Below are 19,552 nucleotides of genomic sequence, written 5' to 3'. Positions count from 1 at the left end.
GCTAGATAGACCCAGAAAAGAGATGGTCTGTTCTTCCTTTTCCAGACATTGTTATAAATTGTGGCCTTTAAAAATTGCTTTTTTGTATGTACAATATTTGCACCACCACCCCTTTTTGCAGATGGTGACATCTGGTATATAGTATACAATCAGTACTGAAGTATGTATGCAGTTTTACAATCCGCACACAATATTCCTCTGCTTCTTATGTTAAAAGGTAGGCTTTTGTTTTCTCCTTGAAATGTTTGAAATGCAGAGTGGATTAAACAGTGTCATTTCATCCTATAACATAACACACTGGGGTGTGGGTACTCAGCAGCACTGAAGGAAAAGAGAGAAAACAAAAAGAGAAACAGAACTGTAATCTATCCAAGCACAGCTGGATTGCAAGGCCTGCATAATATATGCAAATTAATCACACATATAGATTTGCTTGCTTTGCATAATTCACTGTTCTCTCGTAATTCAAGAAAAGAGTAAGATAGGGTTGGGCATTAAAACTTCACTCCCAGATCTTGAAAATTCTACTAGGCTACCGGGATTTTGTCAGGGAATTGTCCACATGGTGTTATAAGCCAGTCGTCACAGCCATAAGGGGCAGAAAGTTGTCCTTAAAATAACATCAATGAGAGCATCATTGGCTTTAGCCCTCAGCGTGTCCCTTCCTGTTTGCAAAGGAGTGTGGCATGAATAAAACATGGATGAATGTGACAATTGGAAATGGATGAGGCTTCTGCTTCTCATTTTCAGTCTTGCTCCAGTGTCCAATGAAGTCATCTTACATCTCTTGCAAATAGTACCATATTTTGGCAGGCCTGGGTCACTGCATAATTTACTTGGGACTTGTAACAAGATTTCTTTCTTTGTTTGTTTGCTTAAAAATATGGTTTTCATTGGTCCATTTTTAACTTGCAAAGGCAAATGAAAGAGGAGCAAGAGAGTACTGGGCAATTATCCCTAGCATCCATCACCCAATGTCAGGCTACACTTGGCAGCATGAGTTTTTAACTAAAACTGATTTATCCAGGACCAGTAAAGGGACTTCAAAACTGAAGATTATATATGTTTAAATGGGATATGCAGAATTCCACATCCTATTATGACCAAGGCCCAGCCCCTCGAGATAAAAACACTTCTATTCACGTCTATCCCACTACCTAGACCAGTGGTACACAACCTGTGCTCCATGGAGCTCTTAGGGCTCCATGAGTCAAAAAGTTTGGGAACCCCTGACCTAGACTGTGGAACGACCTACTGGAAGAGATGTGATAGCTACCAAACAGCATCAAATATTAGTGAAGTCGAAGGCTTTCATGGCCCGCATCCATAGTTGAAATTCTGGACCATGCCAACCACTACCATGTCAGGATGCACAGGGAAACCATTGAAATCCACAAACATCTGGATAATTTCAACTGGAAAGAAGAAACCCTTAAAGTGAACAAAATTTGGCTACCAGTACTGAGGAATAGCAAAATAAGGACTCAGCAAATGCAAATGGGTAACTATTCAGAGTCAGGGGCTTTCCCAGGAGATAATGATCACCAATTAGCAGACACTAACCCTCTTTTGCATTAGTCTCCCAGCCTGAGGCCTGCCATCAGCACAGAACAATACACATGCAAATCACTCCTGCATTCCCAGGCTCACACAGTATATATATATACACCCACTTTTTCCAAGCAAGCATTCTCTGAAGATGCCAGCCACAGATGCTGGTGAAATGTCAGGAAGAAACTCTTCTAGAACATGGCCACATAGCCCGAAAAACCCACAAAAAAAACTATCAAATATTAGTCTCTTTCACCAACCAGTGGCATCCCTGGGGTTGGTATTACCTGGTGCAGGGTAGCAGCATTGTGGAGAGTGGATTTGGACTATTGCGGATCTTGGAGAGCCATTTGGAGTTTGCCTTGGCTGCAGCCACGCCAGAGAGCAAACGGAAGGCACACATACCCACCCACCCAGCAGAAGTGCTAGGGCCATTTGAGGTCTAGCATGGCTGCTGTACAAATGGAAAAGGGATGCAATGCTCTTGCTTTCTTGCCAAGCAACTGAGACAATCCCACCACATTACCCAGTGTAGACTGCATCCCCCACATCTCGTAGTGACACTGCTGCTTCCAGTAGGCCTATCCAAATGATTTTTTTTAATGAAATTTAAACCATGGACTGCTTGTTTTAATGTGCTTTGGTCTTGCATGTTTTTTAAAAAAAATGTGTGTTTTTAAAGGGTTTATGTGTTTTTAATTGATATTATGAGTTGTATTTTAATCTGTTGTTGTTCCTCACCTTGCTCCACAGGGAGAGGCTGGTAAGAAATAAATGTTGTTGTTGCTCTACCCTGTTAGTTTCTTTCCATAAATAAAAAAAAAATTAAAGAGAGGGCCAGTGGACTGGGATGTCATGATTTGAGGTTTCTACCCCTGTATGATTTTTAACATCTTTGCCTGATAAAACTGTCAGTGGAACTTCAAAAGCTTGCAATATATATTCAGTGCATTTTGGTTGGCCCCATAAAGGTATCACTGTTTTGTGGAGTTTGGGTGTTACGATATTATGTAACATGGATCTTATGTTCTTTGATTTAACCAAATCAACAGATGTAGTGCAAAAGTGGTGATGATTCCAACTGAAAACTATCTTTCCCAATTCTCTTTAGGCTGGAGGAATTTGGCTTACACATTTCTACTGTGGCTACAGTTCATCCCTGGAGAAACAATGGCAGTTTTTCATCCTACACAGCTCAGTGGGCTTTTTGCACCAATGTACAGTCTTGGATCATAAATGCAACTAGAACTTGGGTTAAACATTTAATTTTGTTTTGTACAGTGTGTCCCAAACATCCCTGGAGAACATTAGTCACAGCTGCTGCTCCTCAGTGCAATTCTTGTGTTTGTCACAGCACATTCCACTCTCTCTCCTTTGGCAAATAAAACCACAGTTGCTGTTTCCATGCGGTTAAGACAGTAAATGTGTCACAGAGGGGATTGGTCACACAATTTATATGAATATTCATCCAGGGACCACTGAATGCATTGTTTAGAGAAATGTCTGTATTTCTGAATAGGGTAAGGGACAAAGGTATTTCTATATGCTGTTATTACATTTCACCCACCTCAATCCCTACCTTAGCTAAGTATCCTTTGTATATATATGGCTCAAAATGTGGTTGTCTTCCTGGTAAGTCTGTATTTTCCTATCATTTTTATCGCTTTTTAAATTGTCCCCAATATTGTTCATCTGCTTCATTTTCCACTGGTGTGGAATGGGCACCAAATGAGTGGATGGGCAAGATAAGGCATGCAAGGCAAATTTAACATCTCTCCTCCTTTGTTTTAGCTGTGGTAAGAATATCTGATACTGTTCTCCAGCCAAGATGCTTCTTCAGACTGCTGTCAATGGTTTCAATAAAATACATAGCAGAGAACAGAGGATATGCTTAGCTTTCTAAAATATCCTTTTATCTGATCATCAGTTAATTGTCTAGGTCATTAACTGACCATTTCAGTAAAAGAAAAGCTTTTCTAGATTCAGCCAAATGTTGGGATGACAGAGCAAGTCCTCCCTGACCTTTTTTGAGAAAAAGACAGGCATCTCTTTTGACTCTTTAACTACAAAAGCAATGCATTTATATTGCTGACATCTTTATTCTTAAAATTATACAGTTGCTAGAACATATTGCTATATTAGAAAGCATGCATTTTAACTGCCTTTTCCAAATTTTGTTGCTGCATCTTATTTATTTATAAGAAAGACAGTCCAGCACTATTCTCTGGATAAAATATTATGGTAACTCAGGAATTAATGGAACTACAAACCAAAACTCTTAGTATTAGATGCTGTGAAATGTATAGCTTTCTTACAATGTACCTTGGTGGATATCTTGGTTTAGAATATTCTACTAAGGTTTATCAGTTACGCAAAGAACAGGAACAGCAAACTTTGTAAACCTTTACTGCCAAGGTCATCCCCCCCCCCCCCATTGAAAACATGTGAACATTTTGCCACATTCACTCCAGTACATTTTAGGCCTAGGAGACTTAAAAACAAACACAAACAAACAAACACAGAATGGGAACAGAGGATGGGTTTCCACTTCTTGTTGTAAAAAAAGGCTACCTCTGGGCATAAATGGCCAGGGGAAAACATGTGGCAAAACTGTCCCCTATGTTACCTAGCAGGCATTTTATTTATATATTAGAGAAACCTCCACAGAAACATAAATGAGAACTGTATTGTTGTTATTATTGCTATTAGCAGACTGATGTGGAAATTGGATTCAAGAATTAATACATATGGAACTGTCAAGTGAAAACATGTTTGCAAAAGCTTTAGTGTTTATTTTAATAAGACATATTGCTGGATAAAAGTTAAACTTAATTCAGAATGCAGAGTATCTGACCAAAAAATTCACCATTGATATGGTAAATTTTCAAACAATTGTAATCCCCTCTGGACACATTTTACCCATATTTAGGCATTTTTTGTCTCAGTGATTTCAAATTTATAGGATGTAATTTAAATTTGTCTTTTGATTTAAAACAAATTGTAACAGGATTTGGTGGTACAAAATCTCTGTACTTTCATAAATTATATGTTATATGTTGTACAGCTACACAGGCAGAGCTGCAAGAGTCCAAATTTGCCAGTCAATCCCCCATAGTGAAGACACTCTGGAGCAGTTATCATACAGTTTGACTTGCACTTCATACAACCACAATTATATATGCAGCTAAAGACTTCCTTGCCTTCTTTTTGACATAAAAATCATCAAACCACAACGAGCACTGCATTTTTTAATGTATTCATTTCGGCAACATGGAGATTTTTTTTTAAAAAAGGCTTTAGTATACAGTGTTTAAAAATGACTACAAAAGAAAGCAATGCCAAATATTTCATTGTACTTCAAATGTTATTTCATTTGAATAACTGTTTTCAAACTGAGCTACTTAGTTTCCTGACATTCCAAGGTCATTCTTGCCACATACAAGAAATTTTGCCTTTATTCCTCACTATTAACAATGGCTGGGCTTTCAAATTTGGGTACTCAAATTATTTCTTGTTGCCAAACCTGTATGTAATTTAGAATTTTTTTTAGGCAGAAGTTGAAGGAAAGCAAACTTTAATAACATGGAAAGCATTCCCAGAAAATATAAACAGGGCATTTAAGTAATTCAAGGGCAGGTTCTGAAGTCAAGTGTAAACAAGTCTATGCCACATGGATGGAAAAACACATTATTTTTCAGATGATCCAATTTAGAGGATATCATCTTGTGAAACTGGTATGCTCAACAGCCCTATTATTGATCTGGCAGTATGTACATTTAGAATAAATGCATTTTTATGGAGAAGAATACAAAACAAACAACCGGTGTTCTTTTCAGAACATAACTAAAATTTGAAATGAGATGCTCATTTGCTTCATCTATGTGTTCTGCACTCTAATGTTCTTCATGTCTTTTAGCAGCACTGATCTGTAGGTAACAGCCAAGTTTTCCATGTATTTGAAATAATCACTCACTTGAAATCCATGAAGTGCTTCTTCCTGCACATTATATAAAAGAGAAGTATTGTTAACTAGGAACAAATGATACACATTATCAAATCAATGTATTGAAAGGTATCTATATTCACACACACACACACCCACTCCAACTGGCAAACTGGTTTCTTCTGTTTCTACTTTAATACATCAATTTCCATTATATGAAAATCCATCATGCCAGTTTCTGAACAATTCTAGTCATTTATTGGTTAAAATAATCAACAGAATCAGCATGGACTATCAAATAATTCTTAGAATATATATCCAGTATATATTTTATTTTTAATTTATTTATTTCATTTTTATGTTTCCTTTCTCCCAGAAAAGGACCCACAAATAAAAACAATTTAAAAACATATTACAATAAAACAATTAAAACATCAACTAAAAACAATATAAAACTATATACATTAAAACCACAATACCCACCCCATATAACAAATTGGAAGGTTTCTGAGGAGCATCAAATATAATACAACGTGTCAAAGAATGGATGAAAATTGTCGTTTCTCATAACAAAATATCATGCTTATTTGGAATGATGGAGTTGAATACATCTGGAGGGCACAAGGCATAATTAATTTTGAGTTCTTTTGCAGAGGAATTACTCCTCCTCCACTTGTTAATGAAGGTTTATCTCAATGGCAGCAATTAGACTAGACTAGCTTAGTTGTTCTCTAAATTAAATTAAGTGGTATGTAAACCATACAAAAATACAAATTAAAAATGAGCTTTTATTACCATTTTCCATTAACATTTTATGAGAACATGATAGTGCAGACTTTGCTTAACATCTCTCTACTGCAGTTTCATTATATTCTGAGTACATGCTGGCATCCTATGTACTACTTGCCCCAAAGAAATTACCTACAATTCCATTAGTATACATTATTGAATGAATTATGACAATATACAAGAGAGAGAGAGAGAGAGAGAGACAGACAGACAGACAGACTCATTCACTCACTCACTCTTAGGCACAAGTCATCAGAGTGTAAACATATTGCAAAATAAGATAGCTTTATTAGAAAAACTTCCTCTTTGAACCTACATTAATGAAGTAGGAGGAAGAAGAAGAACGGCAGCCAGCTACTCCTGACAGCACAAGAATAAGTGAATTTTAAAAATGAACCAGGACCCTTTAAAGTGTGTGTGTGTGTACACAAAAGACAAGAAATTAAACCTGTAATCCTTCCTCTGGTGAACAATGGACTATTAATCAGTGGCATAAAAAGCAATCAGGAAGTATTTTAAACAATTGGCTTTTTTAAAAAAAACAACCCAAGTATTTAATGCTATTTTGATTTAAGATACCTGAAGTCAGTTGCCACTGACCAGTAAGGCAGATCTATGTATGAAGACAGATCTTCATGAGAATAAACCAACTCATAAATATCCCTTTTTTAAAATTACAAAGCCAATGTGAACTCCATTAAACTGTCTGATGTATTAGTGGTTTCAGACAGAATGTACAAACTTCATTTGCATCTCTCTGCTGCATAGCTAGAGGTAGACTGGAGCCTCTAATTTAATATCCATTTTAACGATGTACTACTCTGCTTCCACGTCTTTAACAATGTGCTTCTTTCATACAATATATTATATTCCTAGGGAGAAATCTACAAGTAATTAAGTCCATAGTAGGATGGTTAAAATTCAACTGGAATCAGGATACTGTGGATTTAATTTTTTAAATTCTGTCAGAACAGGTCTACTTATTAAACAAGGATGCACTCTCAGGTAATAAAATCAAAATCTTATTCTTTCCTCAAATATTGTTTTATTTTATTTTCAATATAATGCTATTCCTTCTAAAATATATTCAGTACATTTGATGATTTTTATAAGTTTTGACCACACATCTGGGTTCTGTGCCTTAAGAATTTTTAATCTTGATGGCATGTCATTAGATGTTACGTGAATTTTATTGGGAGGAAAAATACCTCTGCTGTGTTGCCATCTACTATATAATGAGGACTGCTATTTTGAAATTAATGTCATCAGTTTTAAATTACTGGTATTCTTAGGCACTCACATTAAATGAGACTGCTGTTACAGACAGTGGTTAATGGCATGTTTAAACAATTAACTTGATGTTTCTTGCCAAAAAAAAAAGCTATTATCCACTTTCTCAAATGCTATGTTAATAACAATTCAGGTTTGATTCTGAAGTGATGGGTGTCAAACAGAACTTAACAAGTTTAATATTTAGAAACTCTGAAACCATCTCTATTTTCATTTATTCCAGTCCGGAGTTTTAATTTGTACATTCCATTAAAACAAGAGTGGGAATTGTGAGGCCAGAGATCTGTGAGATGTTGCAGGACTGCATTTCCCACCATTCTTCACTATTGGCCAAACTTGGATGTCCAACAGCATCGGGAGAATTACTTAAGTTCCCACCCTTACTCAAAAAGATAAGAACAAAAGGAAAACAATTGTCAGAAAATGATAGCAACTGACGACCTAAATTAGTGATCAGAATATGAGTGCCAGTGATGTATCCACTTTCTCATTTATCAAAATTTACTTCTACAATCAACATTTTATAAAGTACCTGGTAAACACGTGTTAGAAATTAAATTCTCCCATGATTTTTCTATCTGAGCTGTTTTAGCCATTAGATTACAGACCAAGAAGATCAAAGTTCATGCAAGAAGCTCATTAGGTAACCTTTCACCAATTATAATACCAATATTTCACAGGATAATTGAAGCATTCTGTATATTCCAAGGCAGGGATGGAGAACTGGAAAAGTGTGTGCAGCCACTTCCCACTATCTCATGCTCTCTACAAGGAGGTCAGACCCCCCAGGACCCCAGTTTTCCCAGCTGACATACTGGGCCTAAGTTTTCCAGTCAACCCTTCAGCCAAGAATCAGACTTCCCTCCTTAGCCATGAGCCATGAATTCTCCTCCCTACCCCTGGAGGATGACATGGTTACAAAATGAAGTTTACTCTTCTGGTGCTTCCAGGGGCTCCCTGATGGTACCAGCTAAATAACAGCTAGTACCCAACTCTTTGTTCCCCACACAGGGGGGAAAATAGGGAGTGAACTGTTCTTAACAGGTGGTATCATGAAAGTCCTGAAACTATGGAGTCAGAGGTGACAAGTTCACTGGCAGGATAGTCAGTCGGCTTGCGAGTTATTTCCCTCTGCTTCACTTGTTTAGGCAAAGGAATTATTTTCAGAAAGGTAAGAATCAATGACCTATCTCTGGGAGAAACATTCCTCACAATGCAACACTGTTCTAGAACGAACTGTAAGAAAAAAAAGAGTACAGACTGTAGAACTTGTAATAAAGCAGACAGTATGCTATTCCTTGCATTCTGCCACTGGAGCTGTTTGTATGTTTGGGAACTCTATCCCTGAAAAGAAATAAAACAGGATACAGATTTCCAGTGGCATCACTAGGATTGGCCTCACTGACCTCCTCCCATACCACACCATGCAGAATCCATGGTAATGTTTTTTGTTTTTTGGTACTCATAAATCCTAACTCCTGTACATCACAGAATGTGATGGCAAGAGTTGTGATATAAACAACTAGCAAAATTGAAATTATATCTTTACATTACAGTATCATAACCACAGCCTAAATGTATTTACACATAAATAATTTCATGTGGTAACAGTGAAGATGTGATAAAGTGTGATATTAAATAAAATTTAAAAAGAAAAAATAATTTTAAAAAATTAAATTTTAAATTTTAATTTTAAAAAACCCAAGGCATCTCCTGTCACTGAGCCTCACTCCATTCACACTCTCTCTTCTGCTGAGTTCCAGCATTTTAAAGGAACACATAGTGTCATCTCCCCCTTAAAGTGTCATATGGTATGGTCCACACTCTCAGTACCCCCCATATGATGGCCATGAAGATTTCAAATACAGAGTTCTCAAACAGCTGGGGGGCATCTCACTTGTTACTCAGTATGTGTTATAAAGGGGCAGAGAGCAAGTGTGGCGTAATGGTTTGAGCACTGGACTATGACTTTGGAGACCAGGGTTCAAATCCCCACTCAGCCATGGAAACCCACTGAGTGACCTTGGGCAAGTCACACTCAGAGGAAATAGCAATAGCAAGTACATTTCTATGCCACGTATCAGTGTACTTAAGCACTCTCTAAATGGTTTACAATGTGTGAGCTAATTGCCTCGAATAAGCTGGGTATTCATTTTCATGCCCTGGAGCCTTGTCTGCGATCGAACTCACAACCTTGGTGCTGTGAGGGTGTGCAGTACCAGCATTTAACCATTGTGCCCCCAGAGCAAAAGCAATCCCCTTTTCAAAAAAATCTTGCCAAGAAAACTCTGTGATAGGTTCGCTTTCGGGTTGCCATAATAGGTTTGAAATTATGCAAAGGCACATGACAACAACAATGATGGAATTGCTTTTCAGGCATGGAATTGGAGGGCTGACACATAGTGGATAATCTTCTTAGTAGAAGGGAAACTTGATTTGCACTGTGTACTCTTAAAATTCACCATGGCTGTAGCTACTGTGAAAATAACAATGATTGGCCACCATGACTATAATGAAATTCACTGAAACATGATGGTTAGAAGGAATATACTGCTCACATGAATCACTGCCCCCTTGAGGTGATTGCAAAAGGATTGTTTAAAGCAGGAGAACTTTATAGTGCACCAAACAGATCACAATGCAAAAGAATGTGGTATCCTAATTCTCTGCCTAAAATCTAATGATGCAACATGAGTGTCTTCTTTTTATCTCTACCAATCTGAATATTTTCCTTTCCTACTAGCAAAGAGTGTAACTGTTAAATTAGTAAAAACAAAAAGATTTAAAATGAACTTGTTTGTTGTCAGTCTCTCTAAAAGACTGGCCTCAAAATCTTCTGATTTATTCTGGTATTGTATGTCTCAGAATTATGAACTGTAGAGTGAGATGCAAGGCACTAATCAAGTTCAACCCCATGCAATGCAACAAATCTGGCTAGTGTCCCTGACAGACTGCTATCCAAGTCAGAAAGATAAAGAAGAAATTACTTTGAGAAAAACTTGAAGGTCCTGAGTCTGTGTATGCTGAAGAATTTCTTGCTGTAGGTGTTTGAACACAGACAGACACATATATATCTGATAATCTGGGCCAAGGAAAATACAAATGGCAATATAATGGCAGATTTCACTCCAGTCCAGGTAATTCCAGAAGCACTGAGTTAGCCACTGCTGACAGATCTAAAACAAACAAAACAACTTCAGTATTTAGAACCAAAACACTTCTACATAATGTAATCAACACTGTGTTAAATGGTTACATAACAAAATATTAAATGGTGACTGGGAGTGAGAGAACTGGGAAGGCAGGGGACTGAAAAGCCAGGAACATTAGGATGTAGAATTAGTGATCCAAGAAATATTAAATCTGTCATATTACAGACAAAAAGAAGAAATGTAAAACACAACAGCCAAGTGGACAAGAAAATGAGTGTCTGACCATTCCATGATGTCAATCAATGCAGAAGCTGCAGTGTCAACCATTACGTTTACTCTGGTCAATATAGCTAGGAAAGCATATTTCAAACTAAGCTTTCTTGGTTCAAAGCAGGCTTAAACGTGAAGGAACAAATTCCTACATCACTTTTTCTCAACTGACAGTTTGCAGAACATTAATTCCCTACACAGTCATAAGCATGTTTCTTCCTGAGTGCAAACTTAATATATTGACACCAACAAAGCTCAAGTGGGAAGAAAAAACACCATGGCCTCAAACAGACAGCCCCAAAGGGCTGCTGTCAGGCTTATCCAGGAGTGGGACATGCACATGACGCACACCCCTGGATCGTGCAGAGGTTGCTCCGGAGCCATCAAATGCGGCTTTAACCTGGCTGCAAAAGGAGTGGTTTTTTACTGCTCCTTTTCATGGCTCATTCGGGACCATGCCAGCAGCTGCACTTGGGACCGTGGTGTCTGGTTGCCACAGCCCTGTAGCAATGGGGGCAAGAGCAGCCTCGGGTTGCTCTTTTTGACCCATTTGCTTCACCCCTAAATGGACAAAGACGTTTGTCATTAGGAATTTTTAAAGTGATATTTTTTTCTGTTTAAGCATTTAAAGTGTATTTAACTGAAGAGAAATCCTGTACTTTTGCATAAATCTGACAACATATAGGAGGTAAGTATGCTGCCCTGGGATCTTGTGAAACAGAGCAGGGTATAAATATTTTAAAAATTAAATGAATTGAGAAACTGAGTTCAAAAATACAATTAAAAAAAATTTAAATCACTTGCAGAACATTTTGTTTAGCTGTGCATTAAATCAGTAACAGTAATTAAAATTATTGCAGTTATTACACCTTGGATTTATAGCAATAGCAAGTACATTTCTATACCGCTTACCAGTGCACTTAAGAACTCCCTAAGCGGTTTACAAAGTGTAAGCTAATTGCCCCCAACAATCTGGGTACTCAGGTTAGCAACCTCGGAAGGATGCAAGCCTGAGTCGAGCTTGAACCCTTTTGCTGGTATTGAATTCGCAGCCTTATGGTTTGTAAGTGGCTGCAGTACAGGCATTAACCACTGCGTCACCAGGGCTCCTTTCTTACTAAGAGCTCAAAGCAGCTGGTTTTTTTTAAGACAGTTAAAAAAACAAACTATATATATATCTAAAATTGGGACTCTAAAATAATTTATCACATTTCAAGTATCCGCTAGAATACAACAAAGGCAATAAAATAGAAGCAAAGGCAAATCTAACACTTGCTTATTTTTCAAAGGTTTGTACAAATAGATGCATTTTTAATGGGTGTAGGAAAGACAAGTGTTTCGGAGAATTAGGGGCGAAACAGATCGTCCAAAAAGGGTGGACTGGGGCCACCCTAGAGATGCTTGTGCCAGAGCTGCGGCAAACAGATGCACACGGCACCAATCTGCCTTGTCACTGTGTTCCCAGACAGTGCTCTGAAAAGCAGCTGTTTTTTTACCACTCCTTTTCAGAGCGGCTTTTCTGGTTTGGGGTGGCTTTTGGGTGACTTCAGGATGTGTTATGTCATCACCACGTTGCCAAGCCACCTGGAAACAGGTTTATTATGCTTGTCTGTTTTGCCCCTAAATACCTGGACCAGTGTGGCAACAAAAGTTGCAGGGGAGATTACTCATTTGATGACTTTCATGGTCAAAGACAAGGAGGCTTTGTGTGGGGCACAGGATGCCTGAATGCAGCACATGATGGAGGTGGGGTGGTAGGCTATTTAAGGCCTTATTCCTCCCTCATGTGCCTCTTTCAATCGTTGAAGCAATTTTAGAGGGTGTAGGAAAGACCAATGTTTCAGAAATCATCAGATAGTTGATGGAAGAGAATTCTGAGAAAGCCCTATTCATGGGGTAGCCCACAATTAAACTTTTGTTTCTCAGCCCCTAGTATGTAGACATATGACTCAAACAAAAGCATTTTTACTCAGAAGGAAATCTCATTCCTAAACACAATTAAGTTTTCTGTCTTATGTACCTGACTACTGATGAACAGTACATTCAGTTAAAGGATATCATTTTTGAAAGTGGTTTTAATTTTCTCAATCTGAGTTTGCCGTTTAAGACATATCTCTTAACTCAAATCATTGTAAATATACCCTATCCTGATACCCTTTGCTTGGGTGATTTTAGACTCGACATACTTGGCACCTCTGTTTGCTTAAACTCTCTTAGGATGGTGCCCTCTGATTAGACTGCTTTCCATTTGACGAAGAAAGGGTTACTGATACCTTCAGTTTCTTCTGCCAGGGTGGTCTTGCACACAATAGCTTGTCAAGTACAATTTGATGTATTTTGTTATGCTAAATTAACTCTATGGGATAATACTAATATGGAGACTGAGAAAGAGTTTTGGAAGAAATAAGATAATTGTGGAATGTATACTTTGGATCAATTAATAGGGCTAGATCAATAATTTTTTGACATTCTCAAAACTGCAGTCTACTTATCTGTTATCCTTGGAAACTCTGCTTCAAAAATCCACTCCTGTATGTTTTAAGATATTTTGGCAATATTATCTTTTTTACTACAATACTAAGAGAACTACACCTTGATTTTGAGCTCTAGTACTTATATTAAGACAAGAAATTACATCAGTTGTAACTCTATACAGTGTATTCACATTCAAGAGAATAAGCCTCAATGAACTCAATGGGACACTTCTTCATAGTCATGTAATGAATTGCAGTATTGCAGAAGCTGTTGCTTTGATAAGATTTATGCAGTAATTTCTCTTACCGCTGAAGCCAAAGCAACCATTTAAAAAATTCTTTGGAATAGTTTTAATATTACCTGTGATGAAGTAAAACCAGACATATGGAAAGCAGAAGACACAAGTGGCAACTCGGCCTTCAGTAACATCTCAACATAATGTGCACTGCAAAAATAGACTGGATGGATGCCAGACATTGCTGTATCAAGAGGCAGGTGGATCTGAACAAGGGAAAACAAAAACATTAAAAAGATCCTGACAGCTTTTGAAGAAGCACATTACTTTCTCCTTCCTTTACTTCAGAAACCAGTTGGCAGTGAAAGATTTACCAGGGAGTCTTGATTGGTGCTAATGAACCAAGAAAATATTTCCAAAATGTAATAGAAAAAAGTTAGTTACATTTCTTCAGTATTAGTGTCTTCTTCAGTATTTGATCAAATGAATATGCAAACATTTTTACATAGCCACAGGGGGAGTTTGTATAGGGAGTGAAAAAGGCTGAACAGATAATTTGTCTTGTGGAAATAGTTAAGCACTGCACACTATTCCACTTGAAATTCCTATCAGTTTTGGGTTTTCTTATACAGGCAAACCACCGTATCAACAGATTCTGCATCCATGGATTCAACCAACCACAGTTCGAAAATATTCACAATTTTTTAAAATTTAAAAACCAAACCCCAGTAGAAACCAAGGGTCCACAGTATGTCATCTGTAGTCCCCGAAGTTGTTAGATATCAAAAAGAGAAGCAGCAATATATATATCAAAAAGAGAAATGACAACAGTCCTATGCATACACATACTTGGATTCTAACCTTCTTTCTATGAAACAGGACTTTCAGTTTTCCTTCTTAGCCCCCTGGAGATCTTTTCCCGAGGTTTGGGACACTTGGAGACAGGGGACATGGGAGGTGAACATATGGTATACACAGAAATTGGTATAAATTTGCCAACGTACATGAAGGGAGGAGTAACTTACAATGTGAGACATAGTTTTGTCAAGACCAAAGTGACATTTTACTGTCACAAAGCAGCTGCATTACGCATTCCAATATGTACGTCCCAGGATCCCTGGTAGTGTCACAGAGGGTGCTACTACAGAAAAATTCAGATTATACAGCTTCATAAAAACTAAGGCCTGAATGCTACCATGTACTATGGCACTACAAGGAATACTGGCATGTACCTCTAAGACTTTGCACACTGAACCAGTGATTTTGTTGACTACAAAAGTGTTGCAGTCTCAAACAATTTTTGGATTGTCTGTACAGTCAGTGTGGCCTATGATTTCAGTTATTTCTGAAAGTGCAATGAATGAGAAAGTCTCTCTCTCTCTTTTTTTACCGGAAACAGCATGAATATACTATAAGGTACCATAACTCTGGACTCTGGAGAGAATTAAAATTCTCCACCAGATCTCAAATATTGCTTTGACCTCTAATGGTCTTATAAAATAGTTTATAAAGCAAACATTGTTCAGTTTTCTGAGAAGCAACATATTGACTGAGGGGGGAGCATTCCTCTTCCTCAGCTATTTAATTCTGGAGTGCTTTGGAAATATAGTTGCCAGATTATTATTATTATTATTATTATTATTATTATTAACCTTTATTTATGAAGCGCTGTAAATTTACACAGCACTGTACATGCAATCTTTTTAGCTAGACGGATCCCTGCCCTCGGGCTTACAATCTAAAAAGACATGACACAGAAGGAGAAGAAGGGAAAGGTGGAGGGGAAACGTAAGAGGTCCAGCAGTTCCTCTCTACCTCCGAGGCCTGGACCAAGGCAGATGGACTGGAGGGAGGGCTTGGCTTCATAATGGATGGTTAATCTTCCAGGGAAAATACATACTCTCAAGTAGGATAATGCATATACAGTACATAGCAATACAGGAAATGGTTTGATAAACAGGAACCAAAAGAACATCAAATAGTAAGCAACAATTATGCAATGCCTGGGAAGGCTTCTCTGAACAGGATGGTTTTCAACTCCGTTTTGAAGCTGGTTAAAGAAGTGATGGCTCTTGCTTGTGGGGGAAGAAGGTTCCAGGAGCGAGGGGCAGCAAGTGAAAAGGGGCGAATCCGGGATGGGGCAGAGGAAATCCTGGGCTGGGACAGCAGACCTTGACTACCAGAACGGAGGGCCCTGGTGGGAAGGTGAGGAGATAACTGCTTCATAGTTCCTGTAATACTGTTGAGAAGCAACCTCCAGCTGAACTATTTATTTCTTTTTAAAACTAAAGCCCTCTCTCAAGATCTCCTCCCTGCTTTAATAATGAGTATGAATGAAAATAGTAAAAACAAAAGCAGACTTTCATAGAATCAGAGTTGGAAGAGACCACAAGGGCCATCCACTTCAACCTTCTGCCATGCAGGACCTTTCAATGAAAGCATTCCCGACAGATGGCCATCCAGCCTTTAAACCCTTTAAAGACCTCAAAAGAAGGAGACTCCACCACACCCTGAGGGAGTGTGTTGCACTGTTGGACAGCCCTTACTATTGGGAGGTTCTCCTAATGTTTAGGTGGAATATTTTTTCTGTAGCTTGCACCCATTGTTCTGGGTCCTGTTCTCTGGAGCAGCAGAAAACAAGCTTGCTCCCTCAATATGACATCGCTTCAAATACTTGAACAGGGCTATCATATCACCCCTTAACCTTCTCTTCTCCATGCTAAACATCTCCAGCTCCCTAAGTTGTTCCTCATAGGGCATGGTTTCCAGACCCTTCACTATTTTAGTCGCCCTTCTTTGGACACACTCCCGTTTCTCAACATCCTTTTTGAATTGTAGTGCCAGAACTGGACACGTGAAAAACTGGATGCTGGCCATGAAACCCTTCAACTTCATAGTTGAAATCTAAGTGCTCCTCCTCCCTGTATGACCCACCAAAAAGGACAGGGATCAAGACCTCTTTTTAAAATAAAATTACTAGCTTGATAGATGAAGGGAATATTGATAGATGAAGGGAATATACAGCTTGTTTACAGTTGAATATCTCTGCTGCAGTCTTACCATATGTACTTGACTATAAGTCAACCTCATGTATAAGTTGAGGGCAGGTTTTATGCCATGTCTAACCCACATTTTACAAGCTTGTTTGCAAGAATGTCATGGGGAAACTTGTCAAAGGCCTTACTTAAATCAAGATATACTATATCTATGACATTCTCTTCAACTGTTTGTTTGTCTTCAAGTCATTTCTAATTTGTGGTGACTCTAAGGCAAATCTATCACAGGGTTTTCTTGGCATGTTTCTTCAGAGGGGGTTTGCCATCCTCTCAGGCTGAGCAAGCGTAACTTAAAAAAAAAAATCTTCATTTCCTGCGAAACAAGTTCCTGTGGATGATTTAGCCAGTTTTTGTAATTTGTGGTTCACTATATTAGCTGATTTTTGGCATTTTTTACAAATTGGTAATTTAGTGGGATTAATGTGATTCTGCTAGCCCCCCTCCCTCTTTTCACTTTTCTAAGCCTTTTTTACAGACACTGTAGTGGGTGGTTATTAAACCCAGTTTCATCAATAAACTCCAACAGCAGAAGACGAAAAGAACCCACACATAGGGGGCAACCCCTTATAATAAAACACCTGCCAGTCATGTAAAGGACAAGCTTTCTGGCCCTTAAATAAGGAACATCCTTTACAGTAAGGGATATCTGACAATCCAATTATGACAAACAAGTCTACTTATTTCAGTGGGCCTAGTCTAAGTAAGATTAATGTTAGATTTAGAACAGCAATATTTTAAAGTATGAAGTGTATTTTTCCAGAGATCATTGCATGGATGACTTGGTAATATTTCTGGTCATGTTTCTAGATTGGCTGATAATGATACACACACACACTTTTAGCTGGAGGGGGAAGACAATTGATAGATGGGATTCAGAAGTAAACAGGTTATGTTATAAATATGAATGGCATGAAGGTTTCCATTCAAATGAAAGGCTGTTTACTGATGCACAAAGAGTAAAACTACATTATCTAATCTCGTTTGCTAAATTTGCATGACACAGATAGAATCATAGAGTTGGAAAAGACCGATAATATTTTCTTTGGTAATTTGCTCAGGACTAGTTAAAAGCCTTCTTTCTTAAGGCCTTATCTGACACCCTAGAGCACTTACAGGTGTAATGCTCCGACTTTTTCTAAGGCATCCTAGAACAAACTAAAGTAAGATTCATGTCAGATATCCTGAAACCTTTTCCATTGCTTATGAACAATGAAAGACAGATCCTTATTTGGACTGGTGCTGGAGAAGGCTTTTTACCTTACCCTATTTCGTTTTCTTAATTTAACCCTCTTAAAGTCATGGGGGGGAGGAGGGGCAAAGGGGAAAGAAAAAGTTCCTATTTTCTCCTTTGTGGAAAACTAGCAGCTTTGATGGGCTGATTTAAATTGCAGAAATCATGTGTGGACAGAGAGTATCTCACACAGTGCCATAGTCACGTGGGAGCAAGTATATGTTCAGAGCTTGAAGCAAAGAAAAAGATGTTTAGAGATACAATTGTGATTCAAACTGCTTTTAAAAGTAATTTTAAATCTGTTTCAAATATCCCAGTTCTGCTGTTTATCTTTCTAAGCTCTCTTTGAAGTTTTTTTTTAATTCAACGACTGATGTTCTGAGGTCTGTATTATGCTTGATCTGACTCTTAAAGAAGTGACTGAAGTGAAGTATCAAAATCTACATACTATATATATTCATAAACATGATTAGAAATTGACCCCAAAAAGCTGGGTTGACATATCCATGGGCCAATGTAAATACTATATTGTTTTAAAAAGGGGGAATCCTCTTTGCCTCTGAGTAGAGTGGTGAAAGGTAAGAGGTTATGTCCCGGGAGCACCTAAAAGAAGCACCAACACCCTCTGTTCTCTCTGTCATGGTTCCACTTCTGACCTTTTTGAATGGGAACTTCTGAGTGTGAAAATGGCAGCTGTGGCAGCTTTTGGGCACTTCGAAAAGGAGCACCAAGAGGAATTGGATTTTGAAGGATCTGAATAAGGCATTTGTGTATGTTTGTTAACTTTCCTGAGTTAAAATCAGGCAAAGTTATTGCATTAAAGTTAAAGGCTGTAATCAGTGCTAATGTAGTCACCATCTTCTTTTGTTTGTCTCTTCATCCTTTTTGAAATGTGCATGTTTTCCCAGCCCCACCTGTGCCTTGTATCACACAGCTTCCCTTCAACAAACTTTTAGGGTGAGCCCAAACAGTTATGCCAACTGGAATTTTGTAAGCTCTTTGGCAGTATTTTTCTTTTTATTGTTTTTTACATCCTTTGTTACATGCCCCTAAGCTTTACCTTTGACTTATCCATGGGCCACATCAAAATCAATTAATTTTGGCTTCAAAATTTGCCCTCAACTAATACATGAGGCTGACTTATAGTCAAGTACATATGGTAAGACTGCAGCAGAGATGTTCAACAGTGAAAAAGCTGTGGCTACTACCAATACAGGAGGGATTTTTCTGATCACTTAAGAAATCTAGGATTAAGGACATGTTCTGAGAATGCAGACCTTTCAACAAGTGGAAAACTACACTGGCCATTCTGATACATTTAGCTTTCTATATGGCAAGTTGACAGAAAATATGAGGCGATATTAAAAATTAAGCATATTAGAATTTAATTTAAATTTATGATCATTTATGTTAAAGAATAATGTTTAACTAAACTAACCATTTGCCAAAACAAGGCCAGTACTGACAAGTACAAGTGGCCAGTACTGACAACACAAACTGACTTCTTATTTTTATGTATAACATTGCTAATTTGTGTCATTTGATGACTTGACAATAAAC

The 19,552-nt window shown here is 37.9% G+C and overlaps 1 protein-coding gene across 4 annotated transcripts in view; it reads right to left on the bottom strand.

Moving 5' to 3' along the window:
- Positions 1-4,783: 4,783 nt before the first annotated feature.
- Positions 4,784-19,552, bottom strand: part of TBC1D32 (TBC1 domain family member 32) — a 111,693-nt gene continuing 96,924 nt past the window's right edge. For 2 of the 4 annotated variants that reach the window (XM_089530485.1, XM_089530486.1), the window contains 3 exons: positions 13,831-13,971; positions 10,561-10,749; positions 4,784-5,548 (listed from right to left, as the gene is read on the bottom strand). In XM_089530485.1, the coding sequence (XP_089386611.1) occupies positions 5,429-5,548; positions 10,561-10,749; positions 13,831-13,971 (450 nt within the window). In that variant the 3' untranslated portion in view covers positions 4,784-5,428. Of the gene's footprint in view, positions 5,549-5,977; positions 6,106-10,560; positions 10,750-13,830; positions 13,972-19,552 lie in introns of those variants that run through there. The other 2 variants (XR_016281757.1, XR_016281758.1) reach the window with 2 other exon arrangements.

Source organism: Sceloporus occidentalis, unplaced genomic scaffold (genome assembly GCF_023333645.1).
Source record: "Sceloporus occidentalis isolate IW3139 unplaced genomic scaffold, rSceOcc1.0.p SCAF_6, whole genome shotgun sequence".
Lineage (NCBI taxonomy): Eukaryota > Metazoa > Chordata > Lepidosauria > Squamata > Phrynosomatidae > Sceloporus > Sceloporus occidentalis.
This window is presented reverse-complemented; position numbering and strand designations above follow the sequence as displayed.